Source organism: Xenopus laevis, chromosome 1S (genome assembly GCF_017654675.1).
Source record: "Xenopus laevis strain J_2021 chromosome 1S, Xenopus_laevis_v10.1, whole genome shotgun sequence".
NCBI classification, from domain to species: domain Eukaryota; kingdom Metazoa; phylum Chordata; class Amphibia; order Anura; family Pipidae; genus Xenopus; species Xenopus laevis.
In genome coordinates, this window is record NC_054372.1 from 13,580,870 (window position 1) to 13,605,452 (window position 24,583).

The window sequence follows — 24,583 nt, forward strand, 5'->3', positions numbered from 1 at the left end:
ATTTGAAGTAAGGGGATTATAACTTGTTTTTGGTCCACTAGTAAAACACCATCCTAGAATGTCCAGTTATTTGCAACCAGAGGCGTTTCGGGGCTCCTTGCTGTCCTGAGGCGGCCTTTCTGATGCCACCCCCCTCACACTTGACACATACCATTTCCAGTACAGGAGTGGGTGCAGGGTCAGACTGGGGGTCCACCGGGACACCTGTCCAGGGCCCCCTCCTGACCCCCTACTGCTACACTGAACATGCACAAAAGGAGCCGCGCACATGCGCGAATGATGCTTCGCAGCGTCACAAATTGTTTTTTTTTGTAGGGCCAGGAGATCGGGGGTCTGGCCCAGCCGGGGCCCATTGAGTTTTTTCTCGGTGCCCCACCAGGACAGTCCAACCCTCTCTGCATTAGCAGAGCAAAAAAATTTGAATTTTGGCTCCTAAAGTTACCAGGAGTAGGATTTTATGCAGTCCCTGGTAAATTGCCGACTGCTGCCATCTGAGGTGAGTTTCTCAACTTGCCTCATGGCAGCAGCACTCCTGTTTGCAACTCTGGGAGCAACAAAGGCAAGAAGTAAATCTGTTGCCTTTTACATGCTTGTTAAACTGTTCTTGAAATATATATAAGAAGGCTTGTGGTGGAGTAGTATGTAACCGGGTTTCAGACAAGTTAAAGGGCATGTAAAGTCTAAAATAGAATAAGGCTAGAAATGCTGTATTTTGTATACTAAATATAAACATGAACTTACTGCACCACAAGCCTAATCAAACAAATAATTTATGCTTTCAAAGTTGGCTACAGGGGGTCACCATCTTGTAACTTTGTTAAACATCTTTGCAAGACTAAGACTGTGCACATGCTCAGTGTGTTCTAGGCTGCTTAGGGATCGTCATTAACAAAGCTGCTTGAGTTCTGCATGGCTGGGAAGTAAGGCGGGGGCTCCCCCTGCTGTTCATAAGTATGATTGTTTCCCTGCTCAGCAGTTAGGGACCGTCTCACAATTCCTATCCACAGCAATAAATGAAGGGAGAATTTCACTGCATACAGTCAGGTTTCTTATAAAAACGGTACACATTTTTTAATTGAAGTATATTGGAGATAGGTTTCTTTTTCATTAAAGAAAGTAAAAATGGGATTTTATTTTTATGCCTTTACATGCCCTTTAAATACTAATAACTCCTAATAACTAAGGTGCCGGTTCCTCATAACTTTTCCCTGGAAATTTTAGTTCTTGGAAATGTACCACATTTTAAAAATGGACATGCTGCATGGATTTGTTGTAATATTCCTGTACCTAGAAAGCAATTCTAAATGTCCATTTGTGTGGCACCCCATGTACTGTGGGTTTGAGGTGCTATGTATAATTCATGTGATGCCCCAGCACAGACTGTCCTTGGAAATTATGTTCAGATCATCCCAGTTGTGCAACAACCTTTCAAAAGCTTTGGTATTTTGTTGCCTATTTAAGAAAATGGCATCCCTCATGCTAAATAAGTAGGTTCAGCGAAAGTTGTCAGCCTGAACCTTTTTACCCTACTTAGTTTACATTATTTGGAAAAACATTTGCGTTCCACATCTGGGTTGCATATCTTAAGAGGTAGAAGTGACATTTTCATTCATTAGAGCTTTGAATTTGAGAACTTCAAGGGGTGAATTTCCTTCAATAAAGGATTACATTTCTAATTGAATTATTCCCCTCTCACTGCTTCTGAATTAATTTGCTATCTACCATCTGTAGCCACTGTAAACTTCTACCAGTATAGGTATATCCTCTAGAAACTCTAGAACACATCATTTGGCCAGCTTTATTAAGAGCTGACATTGTGATATTACCAGGAGAGCATATTTCTGCACAGTTATAAATTTCTAATTACTCAGTTACTTCTAAGGGCTTAACAGCAAAAGCTCATTCCTTCCTTTCTTCTGAATCTTGAGCCCACAGTCTGCATGATACTGCCTCACTAAATGGAAATGTTTGCAACGTAAACTGACTTCCCATGCTACGCACTTTAAATATTTCCACTATCTAACTGGACACAAATATCAAAACACAGTTACGGCCTCTAAAAAAACCTCACATACTCATTAAAACTTTATAGATTGCTTTCACAAGTAGTCGGCAGGCTAGTAAATTAGAGCCATGATAATTTCCATGTTTCAGGAAGAATGATGTATAATACTGCAAATTCTACTTCTCTATGGTTCTTTTACCTTTTCTAAAACTTACCTTATCCCTGCCTTGGTTCTCCTCCACAAATAATATTATATTTTATTTTACTATTGAGAAGCTTGTTGAAAGAAAGCAAAGCTTATCTACTAGGTCCCTTCAAAACATACCGTAAGTTGGGAAGCTTGTTAGGAATCAATGGTTATCTGCTAGGTCCAATCTGAACATTAGTTGGAAAGCACTTCGGGATGAAAGCAATACTTATTTGCTCCGCACTTTCTAGACATTATTTGGGATGCTCTTTGGGAACAAAGCAGTACTTATATACTAGGCCCTTTCTAAACATTAATTGAGCATCTTTTTGGGAAGAAAGCAACAAATATCTACTAGGTCCTTTCTAAACAGTATCTGGGAATCTCATTGGGAAAAAAACAATGCTCACCTGGCCCTTTCTAGTAATAATTTGGGAACTTCATTGGGAAGAATGCCATGCTTATTTGCTAGGTCCTTTGTAAACATTAGCTGAGAAATTCATTGGAAAGAAAGCAATGTGAATCTATTCTTTTTTTCTAAACATTTGCTGGGAAGCTTGTTGGGAGGGGGGGGGGAAAGGCCTGTCTGCTAGGTTCTTTTCTAACCATTAGTTGTAAAAAAACACCTTGGGAAGAAAGTAAAACCTATCTATTATGCCCTTTCTAAACATTAATTAGATACTGTAGAAAACAAAACATATCTTCTGGGCCCTTCACCTGTAGTGATGTTCATGTTGACCCAAAAACCTCAGAGACCCACAGGTTGGGTGAGTTCTTGTTGAAATTTGGTTGGGTGCAAGTTAAGGTGGCCATACACGGGCCGATAAAAGCTGCCGACAGACCGAGTCGGCAGCTTATTGGCCCGTGTATGAGGGCCCCCAAAGAGCTTCACCCGATCGAGATCTGGCCGCATCTGTTGATGCGGTCCCACAATCCGACCGCCCGTTTGCGTTCGCTACGATCCGATCGTTGGGCCCTAGGGCCCACGTTCGGATCAGCCCGATATTGCCCACCTCAAGGTGGGCATATCGGAGGGAGATCCGCTAGTTTGGCGACATCGCCAGACGAGCGGATCTCTCCATGTATGGCCACCTTAGACTGTGAAAGTAATCTCCTCCACTGTTTCCAAAGATTCCCTGCTTGTGACCAGAGAGACGGACAGAAGTATCAAGAAGATGTGGGTACAAGTAGCCTCTGCTTAAAAACACATCTTAGCAAAAACAATTATCACCATTGTCTATTTTGTAGCAGTGACAAGTAGCTGCAACTACTAGCTCTGTCTTCACCCTTAGTTTCCACCCAAGATGAGCTTCTACTTAACTGGTATAGAGTAGTGATGGACCTGTGCCCAACCTTCTCACTCTATATGCTACTTCTGTGCAGTGTAGGACTGGGATGCAAGGGGCCCACCAGAAAACCTTAGACCGTGGGCCCACCGGAAAATCTTAGTGGGTCCACTTTCCAAAATATTATTCCTCCTCTCCTCTTTCTCAACCGCCTATTCTTCTAGTCTTTTATATCTACTTACTATATTTTTCCATTAGTAAGTATTTTTTCCCCATAAAGGAATAGGTAAGAATCATGAAATAGGCTAAATGGTTAGAAGCAAGAGGGCCCACTGACACCTGGGCCCACCGGGAGTTTTCCTGGTATCCCGGTGGGCCAGTCCGACACTGCTTCTGTGTGCTCTTCGGGTTCCAAGACAGAGAATCTTCTGATGCAGAGGAGAAGTGTACTTCCCCAGTCTGACCCACACCTAACCCTAACCAGCAAAATTCACCCAAACTTCATCCAGAGCCCACCCAACTGGTGGTAAACCCGCAGGTCCCATGGATTTTGGGACAACCCACACATCACTAATATAGTTACATTACAATTCATGGGCCTTTGCATTTATGTGTGGATTAATGGAGAGGTTTCTGCTGGATTTCTGGACACAAGAAGTCCTTTATTTAGCAAACCAAACAAAGTTCTCATGTAGTGATTGAGTTGAAAGTGGTCACAGCAATATTCATTTTCAGAGCATACTGTATCACATACTTTCTAGCTTAACCTGTCTGCCTCCCAGAGTGTATTTTAATAGCAGCCTATGAGTAAGTGCCCATTTTGCACTACTGCTTTACTAGTAGTGGGCCTCTTCCTATTTTGATTTTTCATTTACTATAACAGGAGCTCAACTACCACTATTTACATAGATTATTGATGGGGTCCCTGTTCATCTAATTAATAAATTACTTTAGGGCCTTCCTTAACTAAGGCCTTGCTGTCCAAGGCTCTCATACCCACACCCACCTTCTTCATCAGCTGTAAGGAAAAGAGGAAGAGACCTGAGCATCCAGTCAGTATATTAAACTATAACAGGTGGTGGTCACCACCCATCCAAGTGAATAGGGAATACATCCCTCCTAGGTATCCAGGATTTTGGTACAGGACTTCCATTAGAAAACAGATGAAAAATAAACCAGTAGGGAATTCCCCAAGCCAGTAGGGGTTTTCCCAAGCCCGTTGGAAATGTAACTATTTCCAACGGGCTCCTTAGACTCTCCCCATTTCAACAATTGCATCACACATTATACATGACAACTGGCGGTAAACCCGCAGGCCCTGTGGATTTTGGGACAACCCGCACTTCACTAATATAGAGCACTAGTTACATTAGAACTTATGGTAGAGTCATGCAGCGGGTCGGGTACCTGCGGGTTCCCTGCGGGTTGCAGATAGAAGTTCCGGGTGCGGGTAAAGACGGGGGTCGGCGGTTCTGCGGGTTTGTGGGTCGCGGGTTGACCCGCAACTCTACTTCCTTTGATGTCACTTCCGGTTTACAATTACAGCACGTCCTGTTTTACTCCTTTTTTTCTGATCATGCCTACTTCCGATGATGTCACTTACAGTTTACAATGACAGCACTTCCTGAGTCTTGATGGTCAGCGGGTCGCGGGTCTGGGTTGTGGATAACGTACTTGCCGGTCGGGTAGCGGGTCCAAGCGGGTAAGAATGCGGTTTGCGGGTCTGGGTTGCGGATTGCAGGTTGTGGGTACGGGTCGGGTACGGGTCCCAAAAAATAGACCTGCGCAGGACTCTAATTTATGGGCCTTCATATACATGTGTGGATTAAGGGAAAGGTGTTGTAGAACTATACCACTCAGCTGCACAAACAAGATTTCTAGATCCCAGGAGTTCTTGGATCAATAAAAAATATTCATTTAGCACACAAAATAAAGTAATCACGTTGTATCAATTACTGAGTTGAGGTAAAGTGGTCACAGTTTGGGAGCATATTAATCACCTCTGTGGCACTCTTTAGTGGATCTAGATCATCTCCAGTGGAACCTCAGTGAAACAGCTCTAACCTGAATCCCTTTCCACTATGATCCCCACATTAACAGGCAGTTTTACCTGGGAAAGATTACTCCAATCTATCACTCCTGTGCTGGAGCTCTGAAATGCTCTCCATACCTCAGCCTATGTGACTTACAATCCTAGAGGAATTATGTAATAAAATGCACTAAGTTTGCCCAGGAACAGTAACCCATAGCAACCAATCAGCTGGCAGAATTTACTGGTCACATGTTTGAAAGCAAACATCTTACTGGTTGCTATGAGTTACTGCTCCCGGGCAAACTTAATGCCTTTTATTACATATGGGGGAATTAGAGTTTTGGTTGTTTCTTGACTTCACTATGGGCTCACCTCCCTTAGGGTCTTCCTTTAATGGGGCCTTGCTGTCCCAGGATCTCCAGCAGACATTCACCATCTTCAGAAGGTGGAGTTCAAAGAAGAAGAGACCTGAGCTTAATGCCAATATTATTAAACTATAACAGGAAGTGGTCACTACCCATCCGGCCAATAGGGAACACATCCTGCCTAGTTATCCAAATTATAAGTATGGGACTTCCATTAAAAAATAGCAGGAAAATATTTCGTACTTTGTATCTTACTATTTCAGAGCAACTATTATCTGTTTATTTGTTTACTCTTTAATTTTATATTCCTCTTTCTCTCTTCCTTACCTTTGCATTGCATGTATGTACTATTTTACGTTATCCTGCTCACCATTTAAGACCTCTGGAAGGTCCAATTGTTTTTCATCAATGTACATGCCTGATCTTTAATAAAAACAAGTTGGGAAAAAAAAAAAAAATAGCAGGAAATATACCCATTGGGGATTTCCCAAGCCAGTAGAAGATTTATCCCTATTACATGTGGGGTATTAAACAACCAAGAGAACAATACATATAGTAAAGAGATAGACAGCTCCTATATTGCCTCATATATATTCTGTGGCAGTGGTTGTCAAACATTTTCAGTTCACACCCACTTGAAGGCCCCCGGAGGTCCGGGTCCCCATTTGATCATAAAATGGGGATGATATATAATGGGAATAGATACGGGAAGATATTGATGTATGAATCATTCAGCCATAGTTCCAAGAGTATCTAGGACATCAAATACACATTCACCCAAATCTCACTCTAATGGACCTATCCAAGGTAGAGATTAGCTCTAGGAGAGCCATTCTTTTGAATTCTTACCCTAACTGGCCTTCAGGCTGCACATCCCTGGTCACTGTTCCCACAGTTTGGGAACCACTGCTGTGGGGAACCACAAGGTCCTTTACGTTACACAGGACATTAAAAACTCCCAGACATGGTATGACATCTAATCTAGATTAACCTAAATGTATGTGTATTGTATATTATATATTGTGGTGACACACTGGAAAAAAACTTAAATTGGAAGCAGTTTTTGCCCATTATTGCTGTTTTTGTACAAAGTAAATTAATCTGTTTACCCTTTCTTACAATATGGATTTTGTGCTGGCTTCTTTTGGGCCTGAAACGCAATAATTTTGTCCCACTGTGTAAGTGTTTTATGCAGTTGAGTTGACAAAGATCTGAACAGATCTGAGGACCTGTGCCTAGGGCGGCAGGTTTTGGGGGACGGCTCTCAGGTATGTATTTTTTAAATTTAAAAAATAAAATAAAATCCCCCAGCCTCTTCCACAGATTTCCATAGGAAATACGGTGAAAGAGCTGGGGGGTGAGGGATAGGGGGCCGGGCCAGTTGCGCATCACTTTTGCAATGTCCGTGTCATGTGACGCACTGACGTCATTCACACCACGTAGGGGGCGTGTTTAGGTCCGGTGCCTAGGGAAGCATCAGACCTAAATACAGTCCTGTCTACAGTAATAGATTGTTCTACCATATTAGTAGGGATGTACCGAATCCAGGATTCGGTTCGGGATTCGGCCAGGATTCGGCCTTTTTCAGCAGGATGCGGCCGAATCCTTCTGCCCAGCCGAATCCGAATCCTAATTTGCATATGAAAAATAGGGGAGGGGAGGGAAATCACGTGACTTTTTTTTCACAAAACAAGGAAGTAAAAAATGTTTTCCCCTTCCCACCGCTGATTTTCATAAGCAAATTAGGATTCGGATTAGGTTCGGTATTCGGCTGAATCTTTTGCGAAGGATTCAGGGGTTCGGCCGAATCCAAAATAGTGGATTCGGGGGAAATCCCTACATATTAGCCATAGATCAAGAACCAGAAAATATAGAGTTGGTGATACCTTTTATTGGCTAACTGGGTAGATAAAATAATGTGAGCTACTTAGGTCCTTGCTTCAGGCATGGTATATGATATTTTACCTATTCTACCTGATGCTGGAAGAATGTTGCACTTCCCTATTCTTTATTAGGCTGGTACAAATCAGAGGTACACACACTATGGTAGGGGTCCAGTCTTCTCAATACATTCTCAAATAAACACATAGATACGTTCTATTTCTGGTATAGTAAATTGACACAAGTAGCGAAGTTAATTAAATAATGCTTGGTGTAGGTTAGGATGGATAAACATCATCAATGACAATCCACCCTGGGGCTATTTATAAAGGGAAGGTTAAAATAAAAATTAACTGTAAGTATGTTGCAGATTCTGAAATGTGCGCCTTTCATTTACTGTATGCATTTCTGTCAGTGGTGTCAGTTACTAGGATCAACAGCCCTAACAACCAGGAAGCATAGGCTGTAGCGGATTTCATTCATGGTATAAAGTGTGGAACCCTAGCCTTTTTTTTTTCACCTGTGAGCCACATTCAGATGTAAAAGCAACACAAGCATAAAAAATGTTCCTGAGTGGCACAGAATAAGTACTCTGATTGGCCATTTAGTAGCCCCTATGTGTACAGGTACCAGTACCAGGGAGGCGGGCCCTGGTGCGTGACGTGCAGCCGGGCCCCCATCCCCCTCCGTACACACCGGATTTCAGTGGTGCAAGGGCTGCCGGGGGGCCCTGAGGGGGTGTGGGCCCTGGCCCGCTCGCACCCCCAGTAGTTCTGTCAGTGACAGGTACATTCGACTTTGTTTAGTAGTCCTTTTGTGGGAGGGGTCGGGTAGCAGATCAGTGGGGGCAAATTGCAGGTTGTGGGTCAGGGGTTGTGAGTCATGGGTATGGGTCGGGTACGGGCATTAGAAAATGGACCTGCACACAACTCTACATCAGACCCATGACTCGGGGAGGTTGTTGTTCATAGGCCTCCATGCTGTCAGATCTATTTGCTTGTCGCTGTGGGATTGAGGGAGATATAGTAACATGATGTGGAGGGAACCCAAAGAAATGTTTGCAGGGGGCCCCGGAAAGCAAAGTTATGACAGGTTGATAGTAGGGATGCACCGAATCCACTATGTTGGGCTTCAGTCGAACCCCCGAATCCTTCTTGAAAGATTTGGCCGAATACTGAACCAAATCCAAACCCTAATCTATATAGGCACGAATGGGAAAAAGAGGCCGTGGCTAAACATTTTTTTACTTTCTTCTTTTGTGACAATAAGTTGCTAGATTTTAAGAATTTGGATTTGGTTTGGCCAGGCATGAGGATTCGGACCGAACACCAAACAGAATCCTGGATTCGGTGCATCCCTAAATAGTAGTGAAAATAACTGGGCTCTCCAGATAGATTCACCACGTAATACTTCTCAAATCCTCAGGGTTTTCCAATACTCCACCCATATATAGCTATGGGACCTGTAATTCAGAATGCTCAGGACCTGGTTTGGATTATTGGAATAAAATGGAGTCTATGGGAGACAGCCTTTCCATTATTCTGAGCTTTCTGCATCCAGTTTCCAGATAACGGATCCCATACCTGTATAGGCAAATTGTATTTTCTACCTTCAGCAGCGTGTGATTTCCATGTGCCTGAATGTGTTGCCAGGTTGGCAGTTTCCAGCCAAATTGGGCTACTAATTTAAAGCCCAGGCGGGTTTTGAAAGTACAGACTAGCCAAGGTAAAGATTTGGGCGACTTTTTGGGTCTTTGGCTGGTGTTTGTACCGTGAAAACCAGCCAACATTTTTTCTTGCCCCAATGTGCAGAGCCTGGGTCTCCCTAATCCATGTTGGGTAATGTAGTTGTTGTTTAACTATGTGCCAACTGCCAAGTTTAATGTAAGATTACCATAACCAACATTCAATCGGCCTGTACCCCAGTCTCCTGTCACACTTAAACATTCTCATTTTTCCAGTGACTTTTCTCAATTTCAGACAATTTTGGGACAGAAATGTTCTGGCCAACAAAATGTCGAGAGGTTGACCAATATTGATTGAAAATGTATAAGTATTATGGCCTTATGGGGCTTCTATAGCAAACCTCCCAACATTTTGGAAATAAAAAGAGGGACAAAAAAGTTTTTTGGCCATGCCCACTTTTGTGGTCACACCCCCTAATTACCATGTCCATTTTACAAAATTTGGCAGGTTTGAAACATTTCTGTGTTTTTTCAGTTATTACAGTTTTGCTAATGAAGGTGAATTGCAGTTTATGCTGTGAGTCTAACTTCTCCCAAGGGACCTGTTATCTTATATTGTTACAATTATTTATCTGCTTATCTCGAAATTGTTACAAATGATCTTATCTGAAGCTAGATCAATTTTTTGTAAACCATACCTGCAACCTGCAATCCGCAACCCGGACCCGCAACCCGCATTCTTACCTGATTGGACCTGCAACCCAACCCGCAAGTACCTTTTCCACAACCCAGACCCCCTGACCCGCTGACCATCAAGAATTAGGAAGTGCTGTGATTGAAAACCGGAAGTAACATCATCAGAAGTAGGCGTGATCAGAAAAAAAGGAGTAAAACGGGAATTGCTGTCATTGTAAACCAAAAGTGACATCATCGGAAGTAGCCGTGATCAGAAAAAAGGAGTATAAATTACTATTGCGAAGACCCGCGGCCTGACCCTCTATCCACAGAACCGCTGACCCGCGTCTATACCCGCACCCAGAACTTCTACCCACAACCCGCAGGGTACCCGACCCGCTGCAGGATTCTATCTGAAGCTGTGGATGTTCTGGGCTCTCTGCCAAAAGCCAATTAAGTTAGAACCATTGTTTCTTTTTCTGGCTGTTCAGTGCAGAGAAAAACAGGACTTTCCAGTACAAACGAGGGACTGTGAGTTGAGCTGTCAAAAGATGGACAGTCCCTCTTGAGCTGCTGTTCCTCCTGGGCCCCCTCTGTAGTTACTCCCCTGGTGACGGTTGAATCTGTCTCATCATGTTGCTTCATGGAAACATTTGTGTAAATCTGAAAAAGGCTTATTTTCACATACTGTATATTCATTTACTTTTTATACATTTTTTTCACTGCACATATTTTGCTGTTTGTGGGCTACTTTTAAAGTGCCTCTTGGCAAGTTGTGGGCTGGTTTTGTAGCCGACTTTGGCTGGTTTTGAGAAATTATACCTGGCAACCCTGGCCAGGCAGCTTTTGGCATTTGGAAAAATGTATGGCAACTAAAAGGCAGTGCTCTGAATCCTTTCCATAGGGCAATGTCTGGAAAAATTGCCTTAAAAACCACGAACTCAGTATAGCATGCCCTTGGTATGTTTTCCTTCACATAAAAGAGAATCATTTGTGTGTAGAACCCTGAGAATAATGAGGCAGGCTTGTGAGGGGAGAATGAGTGGAACGCGGAAGGAGCAATTGGAGAATCTCCACACAGTCGGTACCACTACCCTCCTGGCATGATCTGGCTGCAAAGGTTCAGTGTGTTCATAGGAGGGGCTGTCAGGAGTCCCCGCCTCACTATAGGGCAGCCCTGAGAGCAAAACAGGAAGGAAGAGAGCAGCACAGAGAGAGACAGAGAGAGAAGGAGGCAGTGACAGTAGCAGCAGCAGCAGTGTGAGTGTATTGGGAGCACAGGAGCTGCACAGCTGGAATCAAACACAAATGTGAGAGACATGCGGCTGCACAGCCAGGGGATCTATGCAAGGAGAGGGCAGTTGCTGCTCAGCCTGTAGTAGGCACATTCCCTAGGATCAGTGGATCTGCAGTCAGACATGTGTGCTTTCCCCTGCTGCATTTGATCATGGAGATTGAAAACATTGTGGCCAACACTGTCTTGCTGAAAGCCAGAGAAGGTAAGGGAGACTTGTTGTCTGTGGAGGGGTTGGAGGATTCAATCCACTTGGAAGGGGGTGTTTGATGTGAAAGCTGCAGCCCTAAATGGCAGTTGCAGGCATGCATGGTATGTAGCCAGGGCTGTGCCTCCCTTGTGCATCTCCTCTGGACCTTACCAGCAAATCCTATTGCTTAGCGAATAACCGGGGGTTAAGGGGCCGGAGATGCTATTGACTCCCTTCAGCGTGTTGCAGTTTGTCTGCTGATCTTGTGAATGGAAGGAGGGGAGGAATGTGTATGTGACATGAATGCACAATCCAGTCAGACACCAAAAAAATGCAAAGTAAGGCTCCAAAAGCCAACAGAGATCTCCAGTAACATTCTGCACTCTTACGCCGCCGTGGAGCGGTTGTTTTTGTTACCCTGCTCTGTGTGCTAAGCTCTCAGGCATTGCTGCTCTTAACTCCTTTGTGTGCAACTCTTCAACCTGCTCACCCAGAGGAAAGACAGTTATTTCTGTAGAGGTGTACAAAATTCCGCAGGTTACTGGTTAGGCGAGAGAATTGATTAACCCTTTGCTCTGTGTCGCGGAGCCTGGACACCCTGTTTCATGACAATGTGGCCCACGATGGAAGTCCGTTTTAAGAATAAAATAATTAGAGGGTGTCTCAAATATGTCACTTTTCCACCGTTTAATCAGTTAATCTGTTCAATAGGGATGCGAAAGCTGCTGCCCTGTCACTTCTGCTGTTCAACTGCAACTTCCAACGTTTTCTGGCGGCTTCAAGGCTTGGCCGCTCTCTGTCAGTAGTTCCTATTTCAGGTTGTGACTGTGTATGAAAGCAATAATGGTATTAAGCAATGCTGGGAGTTGCACTAAAATGCCCAGCAGAGAGAGACTGGCTCTACAGGCTAGCGGAGGTGCTGGAAGACTGGTCCTGGTGCCAACAGAAATGTCTGTCAGATGGAGTTTTTGCATTTGGAAACTGTCAGATGCTTTTTAGATTTGTTACCCCAGGATTTATGACAACCGCTGCTACTTTGTGTCATTTAGCAACAAATAATACACTGCACATTGTGGGGCACATTTACTTAGCTCGAGTGAAGGATTAGAATAAAAAATACTTCGAATTTCAAAGTATTTTTTTGGCTACTTCGACCATCGAATTGGCTACTTTGACCTTTGACTAAGACTTCGAATCTAACGATTCAAACTAAAAATAGTTCAACTATTCGACCAGTCGATAGACGAAGTCTCTTTAAAAAAAACTTCGACCACCTACTTTGCCTCCTAAAACCTCCCGAGCACCAATGTTAGCCTATGGGGAAGGTCCCCATAGGCTTTGCTAGCAATTTCTGATCGTAGGAAAATCGTTCGATCGATGAATTAAAATCCTTCGAATTGTTCGATTCGACGGATTTAATCGTTCGATTTTTCCTTCGATCGTTCGATCGACCGAATTGCGTTAAATCCTTCGACTATTTGAAGTCGAATGATTTAACTTCAATGGTCGAATATCGACCCATAGTAAATGTGCCCCCTAGTGTGTAAAGTTATAGAATGCTCCTGTAACAATGTGCTTACATTTGACGAGGGTGGAGCGATATTACTACGGGCATGGGATACGTTATCCGGAAACCTTTCGCCTGAAAGTTCCGAATTACGGAAAGGCTGTCTCCCATAGACTGCATTTTATCCAAATAATTCACATTTTTAAAATCAATTTCCTTTTTCTCTGTATTAATAAAACAGTACCTTGTACTTGAACCAAACTAAGAAATAATTAATCCTTATTGGAGGCAAAAGCCTGTTGGGTTTGTTTAATGTTTCCATCATTTTCTTAATGGAACGGTAACGTCAAAAAATACAATTGTGTTAAAGAAATAAAAATATAATGCAGTGTTGTCCTGCACTAGTAAAACTGGTGTGTTTGCTTCAGAAACACTACTATAGTTTATATAAATAAGCTGCTGTGTAGCAATGGGGGCAGCCATTCAAAGGAGAAAAGGCTCAGGTTACACAGCAGATAAGCTCTGTAGAACATAATGGTGTTATCTGTTATCCACTATTTAATCTGTGCCATATAGCCTTTTTTTCAATTTCCCCCATTGCTACACATCAGCTTGTTTATATAAACTATAGTAGTGTTTCTGAAGCAAATACATCCATTTTACCAATGCAGGGCAACACTACATTATATTTTATTACTTTAAAACACTTTGGTGTTACTGTTCCTTTAAGGTATGTAGATCCAAATTACGGAAAGATCCATTATCCGGGAAACCCCAGGTCCCAAGCATTCTGGACAACAGGTCCCATACCTGTACTAAAGTTATTCCTTTGTAAAGCAAACTTAAAGTCCCAGCAGAGGGCCCACTTTCGTTTGAATGTCATAATAATGGCAGCTCCCGCTGATAACGACAGATATGCAGCTATGGCTCCCAGTGTAGATCACCCTGCATCCATATATGATTTATATAAAATGTTTTCTTAAGCCTCCTATAAATAATTAATATATAAATTAATTAAAAAGGTTTTGTACCTGAAATCATTGTATGACGGGGAACCAAATTATTTGCTTTCATATTTGAAGCATTCAAGTCACTGTTGTGCTTAGGAACGTGTAATAAAGTGACTTACTCAATAAGCAGCAGTCCTCTGCTTTATGGCTGAGATTCTAGCTATTTGTATAACAGAGCATTCTGTCACAGAGCCTGTCTGATCCCCACTGGAAGCAGCAGACCTGCCCTGCTTTATGGCTGAGATTCTAGCTATATGTATAACAGAGAATTCTGTCCCAATGGCACAGATCCTATCTGATCCCCATTGGAAGCAGCAGTTCTGCCCGGCTTTATGGCTGAGATTCTAGCTATCATAATATCTGTCACACAGGGTATAGATCCCATCATATCCCATATCCATTGTCTGTACAGGTATGGAACCTGTTATCCAGAATGCTCAGGACCTGGGTTTTTCTGGATCTCGGATATTACTGTAATAGTAAAGTCTACTAGAAAATCACGTAAACATTAAAAAAAAAACAACAGGCTGGTTCCGCTTCCTATAAGGATTAATTATATTTTAGTTTGGATGTTGGATGTTTTGGGAAATTATTTTTATTTTTTATTATTTGATTAAAATGGAGTCTATGGGGCGGCCTCTCTGTAATTCTGAACCTTCTGGATAATGTGTTTCCGGATAATGGATCCCATACCTGTATTACTGCAGGATATTGAGCCCTTAGAATTAAAAGCATGACTGCATTAGAAGAGCATGGAATGCGAAGGAAAACAAAACCATGGCAGCTTTCGAGTGTATGATTTTATATATGGCTAAAATTAGTGACATGGAGATGTCACCCACAAATCAGAAGTGTATAAAAACTAAATTTTCATCACTGGGCTGCTGACCTGTACTTCACTGACCATCAATAGGGGAAAGTGTTTGTGGTCTTGAGTCTGAACTTTCCCCATTCATTCCGGGGCTGTTGGCAAATTCACTTTTAAATTGCTGGAGTGATATAAAGTGAGTGGAATCTGAAAAACATTAGATCATTTACTGCTGGGCCCTGCAACTCATTTCAGCATCCCAGAGGCTCAGAAGCACTTAAACATATTCCTGAGAACACTGCTAACTTTAGACACTACTTGCTATATTTAAACTGGCTATCTGCATTTCTACCCTATTATCCTGCCTGTATTGTACATTCCAGCTGAGCAGTGTCCAGGGATCCACCGTAATTGGCAGTGACTGCGCTCTGCCATTTTGTACTGGGCCAGGGCATCATCACTTATAGCTAGCAGCACTTATGGGGATGTTTGGTTGTGTTTCACTTATGTCAGCAGTCATCAGCCTGTGCCCCTTGCACCTAGATTTGGGCTACAACTCCCAGACTCCTTTGTTGGTGCCCCATTATTTATATAAAATAGGACCGTACAAACTACAGCTTTTTAGTTTTTGCTGATATATGCTTTAGGCTATAGGGTGGTGCTGGGATTGCACTTCAGCAACTTTAAAAAAACTACAGGTTGGGGAACATATAAATAGATATTTACCTGCTATACCACAGCCACACTCAGAGACTATTATCCCACTGTTACTATAGGCACCATCTCTCCCTACTATACCTGCTATCCCACAGTCACACTCCCTTCCCAGAGACTATTATCCACTGTTACTATAGGCACAATCTCTCCCTACTATACCTGCTATCCCACAGTCACACTCCCTTCCCAGAGACTATTATCCCACTGTTACTATAGACACCATCTCTCCCTACTACACCTGCTATCCCACAGTCACACTCCCTTCCTAGAGACTATTATCCCACTGTTACTATAGACACCATCTCTCCCTACTATACCTGCTATCCCACAGTCACACTCCCTTCCCAGAGACTATTATCCCACTGTTACTATAGGCACCATCTCTCCCTACTATACCTGCTATCCCACAGTCACACTCCCTTCCCAGAGACTATTATCCACTGTTACTATAGGCACCATCTATCCCTACTATACCTGCTATCCCACAGTCACACTCCCTTCCCAGAGACTATTATCCCACTGTTACTATAGACACCATCTCTCCCTACTATACCTGCTATCCCACAGTCACACTCCCTTCCCAGAGACTATTATCCACTGTTACTATAGGCACCATCTCTCACTACTATACCTGCTATTCCACAGTCACACTCCCTTCCCAGAGACTATTATCCACTGTTTCTATAGACACCATCTCTCCCTACTATACCTGCTATCCCACAGTCACACTCCCTTCCCAGAGACTATTATCCCACTGTTACTATAGGCACCATCTCTCCCTACTATACCTGCTATCCCACAGTCACACTCCCTTCCCAGAGACTATTATCCACTGTTACTATAGACACCATCTCTCCCTACTATACCTGCTATCCCACAGTCACACTCCCTTCCCAGAGACTATTATCCACTGTTACTATAGACACCATCTCTCCCTACTATACCTGCTATCCCACAGTCACACTCCCTTCCCAGAGACTATTATCCCACTGTTACTATAGGTACCATCTCTCCCTACTATACCTGCTATCCCACAGTCACACTCCCTTCCCAGAGACTATTATCCACTTTTACTATAGGCACCATCTCCCACTACTATACCTGCTATCTCACAGTCACTCTCCATTCCTACTAACTGGAATATAACCCATGTTTCTATCTATAACTGCTGCTGTGTTGATCCCAGGGCACATGCATGACTGCAGCTAAAGGCAGCTTTTTGCTACTGGGTCGCAGGTTAAACATACCTAATCTACTACATTCAGATGCATATATTTAAGGGAAAAAGTTAACAAAATGTTATAAAATAAATTCAGCTCTTTTAGAACTGCATGTTACACAAACTCACAGTTTGCTGTACAAGTACATGGAGTAGAAAACATGGGCTGCACCCGCCATGTAAAGACCTTATTCAAACTTACAGCACATTGTAGTAAATGGCAACCCTTCACTAGTGACAAGCAGTTACATATTCCATGCGGCTGCTCTACAATCCGAGACACAAACCTCTTTTGTTCAGTGGCTTAGCTGTTAAGACAAATCAATCATTTGTTGAAACTCAGGTTTAACTATGAGTTATGTGTTAGTCCAGCACGTATTTTATAGTTCGTTGCTGTTGGCATACAAGAGACATATAACAATATTGGTGAAATATCACAAATGCTTCATTTAGCTATAATAGGATTAAGCCAGTTCGTGGTAAACAAACAATTTAAGGTGAAAAACTCAGTCTATGGCGCGGGTCCCCAACCTTTTTTTTTTTACCTGTGAGCCACATTCAAATGTTAAAAAAGTTGGAGAACAACGCAAGCATGAAAAAGGTAACTGGCGGTGTTAAATAAGGGCTGTGATTGGTGATTGGTAGCCCCTAGGTGGACTGGCAGCCTACAGGAGGTTCTGTTTGGCAGTGCACCTGGTTTTATACAACCAAAACTTTCCTCCAAGCCTGGAATTCAAAAATAAGCACCTGCTTTGAGGCCACTGGGAGCAACATCTAAAAGTTTGGTGAGTATCATGTTGCTTGTGAGCCACTGGTAGGAGATCACTGGTCTATGGTAAAGAAGAAAAACAACTTGACATAAATTCAACAAATTTCTTTTATCAAATAGACCTCTAAAAGGACATTTTATTTATACCTTCCTTATAACACCAAAAACCATGTGTGTCTGGATCAAAACATCTTTTTGCTAGGCCACATTTTTACACCTTAGATCACACTGGAACCCAGAAACCTGGAATCTATGGCGACTGGTTGACAGTTCCTTGATTGGCAACCCTGTAACATTTTGTTGGAAACCTAGAACTTTCTTTATATTTTTGTCTGATTCATGCCATATGTCTTTTCTATTGAAAAACAACAGTTTGTCATTACCAAAGCACCATTGTTATGAAGGCAAAAGCATAGCCAAGGGGGTGTACAAAAGAAGTAATGGCTTAAAGAAATGCCACGTAAAAAGGTGTGGAGGACTAATGCTCTTGGGAAGTGTTTTGCACCTCGTATAGGGCATCATAAAATAATGGCGGAATTTTAAAAGTTGGTGTAGCTGTTAGAAGAGTAACAGTAGTAAAGTTCAATACAGTCAGTATGGCAAGTGCTGCACTTCTGCTCCGTATAAATGCTAATATGCAGAGAAGGAATGCTCTGTGCACATGGAAAGCTATGTATTGTTTCTTTAAGGAGGCCAGGTTTTGAATTTAGGTTTCTTTTGCCTTTAATTTCAAGTGGAATGTTCTGATTGCTGGAAAATAGATAACATAAGTACAGCCCTTTCTCCCCTCCAGGCTGCTTCCCCGTTCAGAAGGATTTTCTGACTGCTTGGTTTATACTAATGGAATTATTGATCCCTGCTGCCCATATTCACTCCCTAGATCTATTCTCTTTCTTGTGCCCCCCCCCCACTGCCTGACCAGCCCCACGCTATAATATTGTATATTGGATGCTAAGCTTGCAAGGTATGGTAGCCCTGACCATGATCGGTCTTTATTTTTGTATTGCCCAGTGGAAACTCTTTTTATCCAGAGTGTCATCTCCTTGACTCATCAAAGAGGGTATTGAGAGAAATCTGAAACCATAAATTGAGTGTGTAGTTAATTCATTTTCACAGGTTTTGGATTTCTTGATTACAGGTACCGTATATACTCGAGTATAAGCTGAGTTTTTCAGCACGCAAAATGTGCAGAAAAAGTCTACCTCGGCTTATACTCGAGTCAGCATTTTAGGAAAGCATTATTTATTTTTTTACCGTTTTGCTGCTATAATATCCGTGAGGATTTCTTTACAAGAGTGCTGAGCTGAATCTGGGGGAATACACGGACAGGCAACCTAACAGATATTATAGCAGCAAAACAATAAAAAAAATTCTTTCCAATTAAAAATAAAACATTATGGGATTACCATATTATTGTCAATGAAGATGCTGGGCAACACCAAAGACACCTAATCTTCACTAAACTTATGTTGCTTAAGTGCCAGTTCTTCCCTTAGGCTTATACTCGAGTCAATACATTTTCCCAGTTTTCTTAGGTAAAATTAGGTACCTCGGCTTATACTCGGGTTGGCTTATACTCGAATATATACGGTAAATGGGACATATTTAGCAGAAGAATATTTTTTGTCAAATTTGACAAACTAAAAAATAAAAGAAACACTGTGACCACATGGCTTACATTTTGCCAACTGCCAGACCGTGTTCTCCTCAGCAACAAACTCATCCAAGTGGGGTGGGATGGAATTTGTATTCTTTATTTTAACTAACTGCAGTAATAAGAGGTAACTGCTGACTGGTCACTATTAGCTACCTAATCAGGGCAAATGTTTGTCCATGGCTGTGTATACACCTGAATTATTATGCAGGTATTATTTTTATTATTATTATCCAGAATGCTTAAGACCTGGGCTTTTCCAGGTAAGGGATATTTCTGTACTGTTTTATTATTACAGATATAAAGAAAATCACTATTATGTAATGTAAATTGTTTGATTAAAATGGAGTCTATGGGAGATGACCTTTCCGTAATTCATTTTGAATAATGAGTCTCCAAATAACAAATCCCATACCTATATGAATAGGTGGGACAAGAATAGACTTTGGGGGTACACAATATGCATTGGGGGTATATGCACCAAATATTTTGTTGTTTCTGGTACCTGCTGCATTCCTACTCATTACTAGTACAGGTATTGGACACATTATCCAGAATGCTCGGGACCTGGGGTTTTCCGGATAACAGATCTTTCTGTAATTTGGATTTTCATACCTTAAAGGGTTGTTCACCTTCAAACAACTAGTTGTTTTCACATAGATCACCAGAAATAACTACTTTTTCCAACTCTTTTCTATGTGCCACCGTTTTTCTAATATTGAAGTGTAAAGCGTAATTTTTCACCTTCTAAAGCAGCTTGGTGGGGTCGCCGACCCTGTAAACTGTTCTAAATTGATTCATTTAGTTGTAACATTTGTTATCTTTGTTATCTCTGGGTTTCTTTAAAGGCAGCTATTAGAATTGATACAAAAGTTGCTAATACTCCGGAGATGCTGCTGAGAAATGTATCAACTAATGTAGCAAAATTGTAACGGTTCAGAATTTGCACCTGAATTACTGAGCTGTCAGACTCAAACACCAGAGACAGGAACATTCAACTTTAAACTTAGTTTTGGAAAAACAGTAAAAAATAAATAATGGAAAGTAACAACTGAACTGAAAAAAAGTGTTTGGAAGGTGAATATTTAAATCTACTAAAAGATCATCTAACATTAACTAAACTAAATAGGCTGCAAGGATTAATTATATCTGTTTAAATCAAGTACAGGCTACTGGTTTATTATTACAGAGAAAAAAGGAAATAATTTTTTACAAATTTGGATTATTTCATTATAATGGAGTCTATGGAAGACAGGCATTCCGTAATTCTGAGCTTTCTGGATAATGGGTTTCTGGATAACGGATCCCATTCCTGTATATGCGGCACATGATTGGGCATTGGGGGTATATTTGCCTCTTTTATAGGCATGCCAGAGTCATGTTTAGGTATTGCTGGTATATGCACTACATATTTACTTGTTGTTACTTGTTGGTATATGTCCGCATACTTTTGTATTACTGGCAGTTGCAGCCCATGATTAGGGGGCAGATTTATTAAGGGTCGAAGTGTATAAAACCCAAATAATTTTTGGGTACGTCGAATAGGCCAAATTCAACTTCGATTCGAATTGAAAATACTTAACAAATTCGAAAATCGAAGTACTGTCTGTTTAAAAAACTTCGACACTGCTCCACGTTAAACCTGACGAATTGCTATATTAGCCTATGGGGACCTCCTAGAACCCATAACCAGTATTTGGCTAAGTTTTGAGAAGTTGGAAGCATTTTTTTGTAAAATCGTATGATCGAAGTATGATCGTACGATCCTAAAAATCCTTCGACTTCGAATGTCGGACTACCTTATTTGACCCTTGATAAATCTGCCCCTAGGTGTCACTTCCTGCATGCATCTCGTTTTTTGGTGTTTGGGTATATTAGCCGGTATGTGTGCCACTTATGTAAGTGTTGGTGTGTGTGTTAGTACTAGGGATGCGCCGAATCCACTATTTTGGATTCGGCCGAACCCCCAAATCCTTTCCTTAAGATTCGGCTGAATACCGAATCCAAATTTGCATATGCAAATTAGAGGTAGCAATGGAAAAACATTTTTCACTTCCTTGTTTTGTGACAAAAAAGTCACACGATTTCTCTCCCTGCTGCTAATTTGCATATGCAAGTTCGGATTTGGTTCGCCTGGGCTGAATCCGAATCCTGCTGAAAAAGACTGAATCCTGGATTTGGTGCATCCCTAGTTAGTACAGCTATGTTATCCAGAATGCCCGGGACCTGGGGTTTTCCGGATAATGGTTCTTCCCAAAATTTGGATCTTCATACCTTAATTCTACTAGAAAATCATGTAAATATTAACTAAACCAATAGGCTGGTTTTGCTTCCAATAAGGATTAATTATATTTTAGCAGGTATATAACCTGGTCCCATACCTGTACTACCCAAGTACCACGTAGCCGGCTTTCTGTATAGATAACATCAAATAAGAACTTTAAGTTCCCTCACCTCCTCTGTGGCTGGTAGTATTAAATCATGAAGAGTAAAAGCAGTGCCTGGATGTTTGTATCCCAAATGAATTATTTCACACTTATTGGAAGTGCATTTCAGATCCCACATCATTAACCATTGCTCTCAGTGTGCCAGATCGTTACTCATTTGGTTAATTCCCACCCCACTGCGGAGCTTCAGTCGTAGTAAAAGACGTTGTGTTGTTACAAAAACAAAACAAAAAAACAAACCTCTGTAAGGCTACAGATTTATTGTTGTTGCTACTTTTTATTACCCATCTTTTTATTCAGGCCTATTCATATTCCAGTCTTTTATCCAAATCAGTACATGGTTGCTAGGGTAATTTGGAACCTAGCAACCATATTACTGAAATTGCAAACTGGGGAGCTGCTGAAAGGTACTGATAAACAAAAAATATATTGCAAATTGTCTAAGAATATCATTTAAAAGAATACATTTAAAATACTGTATATTGTCGCCGCAGGACTTTGTTGTGACTTAGTTACTGATAAGTTTGCTTACAACTTACAGGTCTAGCCAGCAGAACAGCGGCCAAGGCCTGGGCAAGTATACCAATTTGCTGGCAATATACCCTCTTGTTCTGCTTCTGACCCATATAAAGCCTAACTAAAGATGTAGCTGGAAATGTTGTACAATATGTTTTGTGCTTCTGTACCAGCCCAAGGCAACCACAGTCCTTTAGCAGTAAATATCTGTGTCTCCAAAGATGCCCCAGTAGCTCCCCATCTTATTTTCTGCTGATTCACTGCACATGCTCTGTGCTGCTGTCACGTACTGAGCTTAGGGAGCCACTCACAATATACAGTACACATAGAATAGAAATGTCACAATATAAGGCTGATTAGTAATTAATACACATAATTACTACATGCAGGCCTGGACTGGGAGTCAAAATAGGACCTATCATTCCAAGTACACAGAGGCCCAAACAGCCTCCTACCAGCCCAAACAGCCCCCAACCAGCCCACAATATGGTAACTTTCTATGGAACCGTACAGCAGCCCCTCTAGCATTTGCCAGAACCCACAGATTGCCAGTCCGGGCCTGACTACATGGCAGCACAGAAACCAGTGCAGTTAGCATCAGAATTTAATAATCAGCAAACCTGTAGCATCAGCTTATATTACAGCCAGGGAAGCTCATTTTCTGCTGGATAATTAGTGACGAGCCCTAAGCTTAGCTTCTCAACAGCCAATCAGAGCCCACTGAGCATGTGAGTGTCACAGACACTTTCCAAGATGGTGACCCCCTGTGACAAGATTGAAGTCCTGGATCATTGCTGCTATTGACAAGCTGAAACTTTACTCTGTTGCAATAAGTTCAGTATATAAAATAACCAAATTAATTTTTAGGGTTTAGTTCTCCTTTAATATAATTTTTAATTTTTTTTTAAATTATTTTTTAAAAGTAAAAAATAAAAAAACCCCCACCAAAACATAATTTTGGCACACTAATAATTTAATAATATTTTTACATAAGTACATGGAATTAGGCTTCCTGTCATTACATTTATCACCAGAATCATTTTCTCGTCATTTCTCTGTCAACTGCTGGAAAGAGTAAAGTATGCGCTATGAGCTCATTTAGGTAGAATAATACATATTGGCCTGTAGGAATTGGCAGTAATACATCAAACTAACCAGCCCCTAATGGAAGATAACACAGTAATAACCACAGCTTAGTAAGCTGGGCCATTTCTCTGAAGGAATGCATGCTTGCAAAGCCTTTTATCAATTAACTCTCTGCCTTTAAGTCATGTTATGTCACAAGAGTGCTGCAAGGAGAGCCATTATTGTATATCATGAATAAATGATGATGAGAAATGGGAAAAAGCATAAAAGTTAAGCAAGAGTGGCTTCAATTACAATTTGTTTTTTCAAGCGCATTAATATTTTAAGGAAACTGCAGACGTTCTTTATTTTACTTCACATAACTGCTGATCACTTGTGGTATTTTGTTAATGCGTGGAAACCCTGCTTCATTGGGGCGGTGGTATAAACCAGGTAATGTAGGTTGTAATGTCATTGTAATACAATGTAGATAATGTCAATTTCCACAGTTCTCTCCAAAATGGGGCTTAAAGGAAGTTAAATTTTTTTTGTTTAAATCTTCTGCAGAATATTCAGTAACAATTTTTTTTGCATTTTTAAAAGACAAAAACCCAAAACCGCAACATTTTAAATCAATTATTATCTGAATCATACCTAAAACAGGCCATTTTCAATGGTTTAGGGTTAGGCCATGACTTTGGGACACTTGGTATGATTGTTGTAACGCAAACTAAAGACACATACAGTCCTGTGGAGCAGGTATTCAAGGGAAGTCCATACTGTTCTGCAGGGAATTGGATACAGAATGGAGCCAGTGGTTGGTTTTGGACACTCTACTGGTTGTCACGTTTGATGGACCAAACTAGAGACAGAAATGTCTTACCTATAGATTAATGGGCACCCAAATCAAAATCATTTCACTGTCCCAATAAATGTTTGAAATAAGTAGGGATGCACCAAATCCACTATTTTGGATTAGGCCGATCCCCCGAATCCTTCGCGAAAGATTCAGCCGAATACCGAATCAAATCCGAATTTGCATATGTAAATTAGGGGTGGGAAGGGGAAATCATTTTGTACTTCCTTGTTATGTGACAAAAAGTTACTCAATTTCCCTTCCCACCCCTAATTTGCATATGCAAATTAGGATTCGGTTTGGCCGGGCAGAAGGATATGGCCGAAATATGAATCCTGCTGAAAAAGGCCGAATCCTGGCCAATCCCGAACCGAATCCTGGATTCGGTGCATCCCTAGAAATAAGATATCTAAAAC

General features: G+C 41.5%; 1 protein-coding gene across 1 annotated transcript in view; it reads left to right on the forward strand.

The window, feature by feature from the left end:
* The first annotated feature begins 11,345 nt into the window (after window positions 1-11,345).
* Window positions 11,346-24,583, forward strand: part of grk4.S (G protein-coupled receptor kinase 4 S homeolog) — a 168,576-nt gene continuing 155,338 nt past the window's right edge. Inside the window, 1 exon segment of the mRNA NM_001094463.1 lies at window positions 11,346-11,614. Coding sequence (NP_001087932.1) covers window positions 11,563-11,614 — 52 coding nt within the window. The 5' untranslated portion in view covers window positions 11,346-11,562.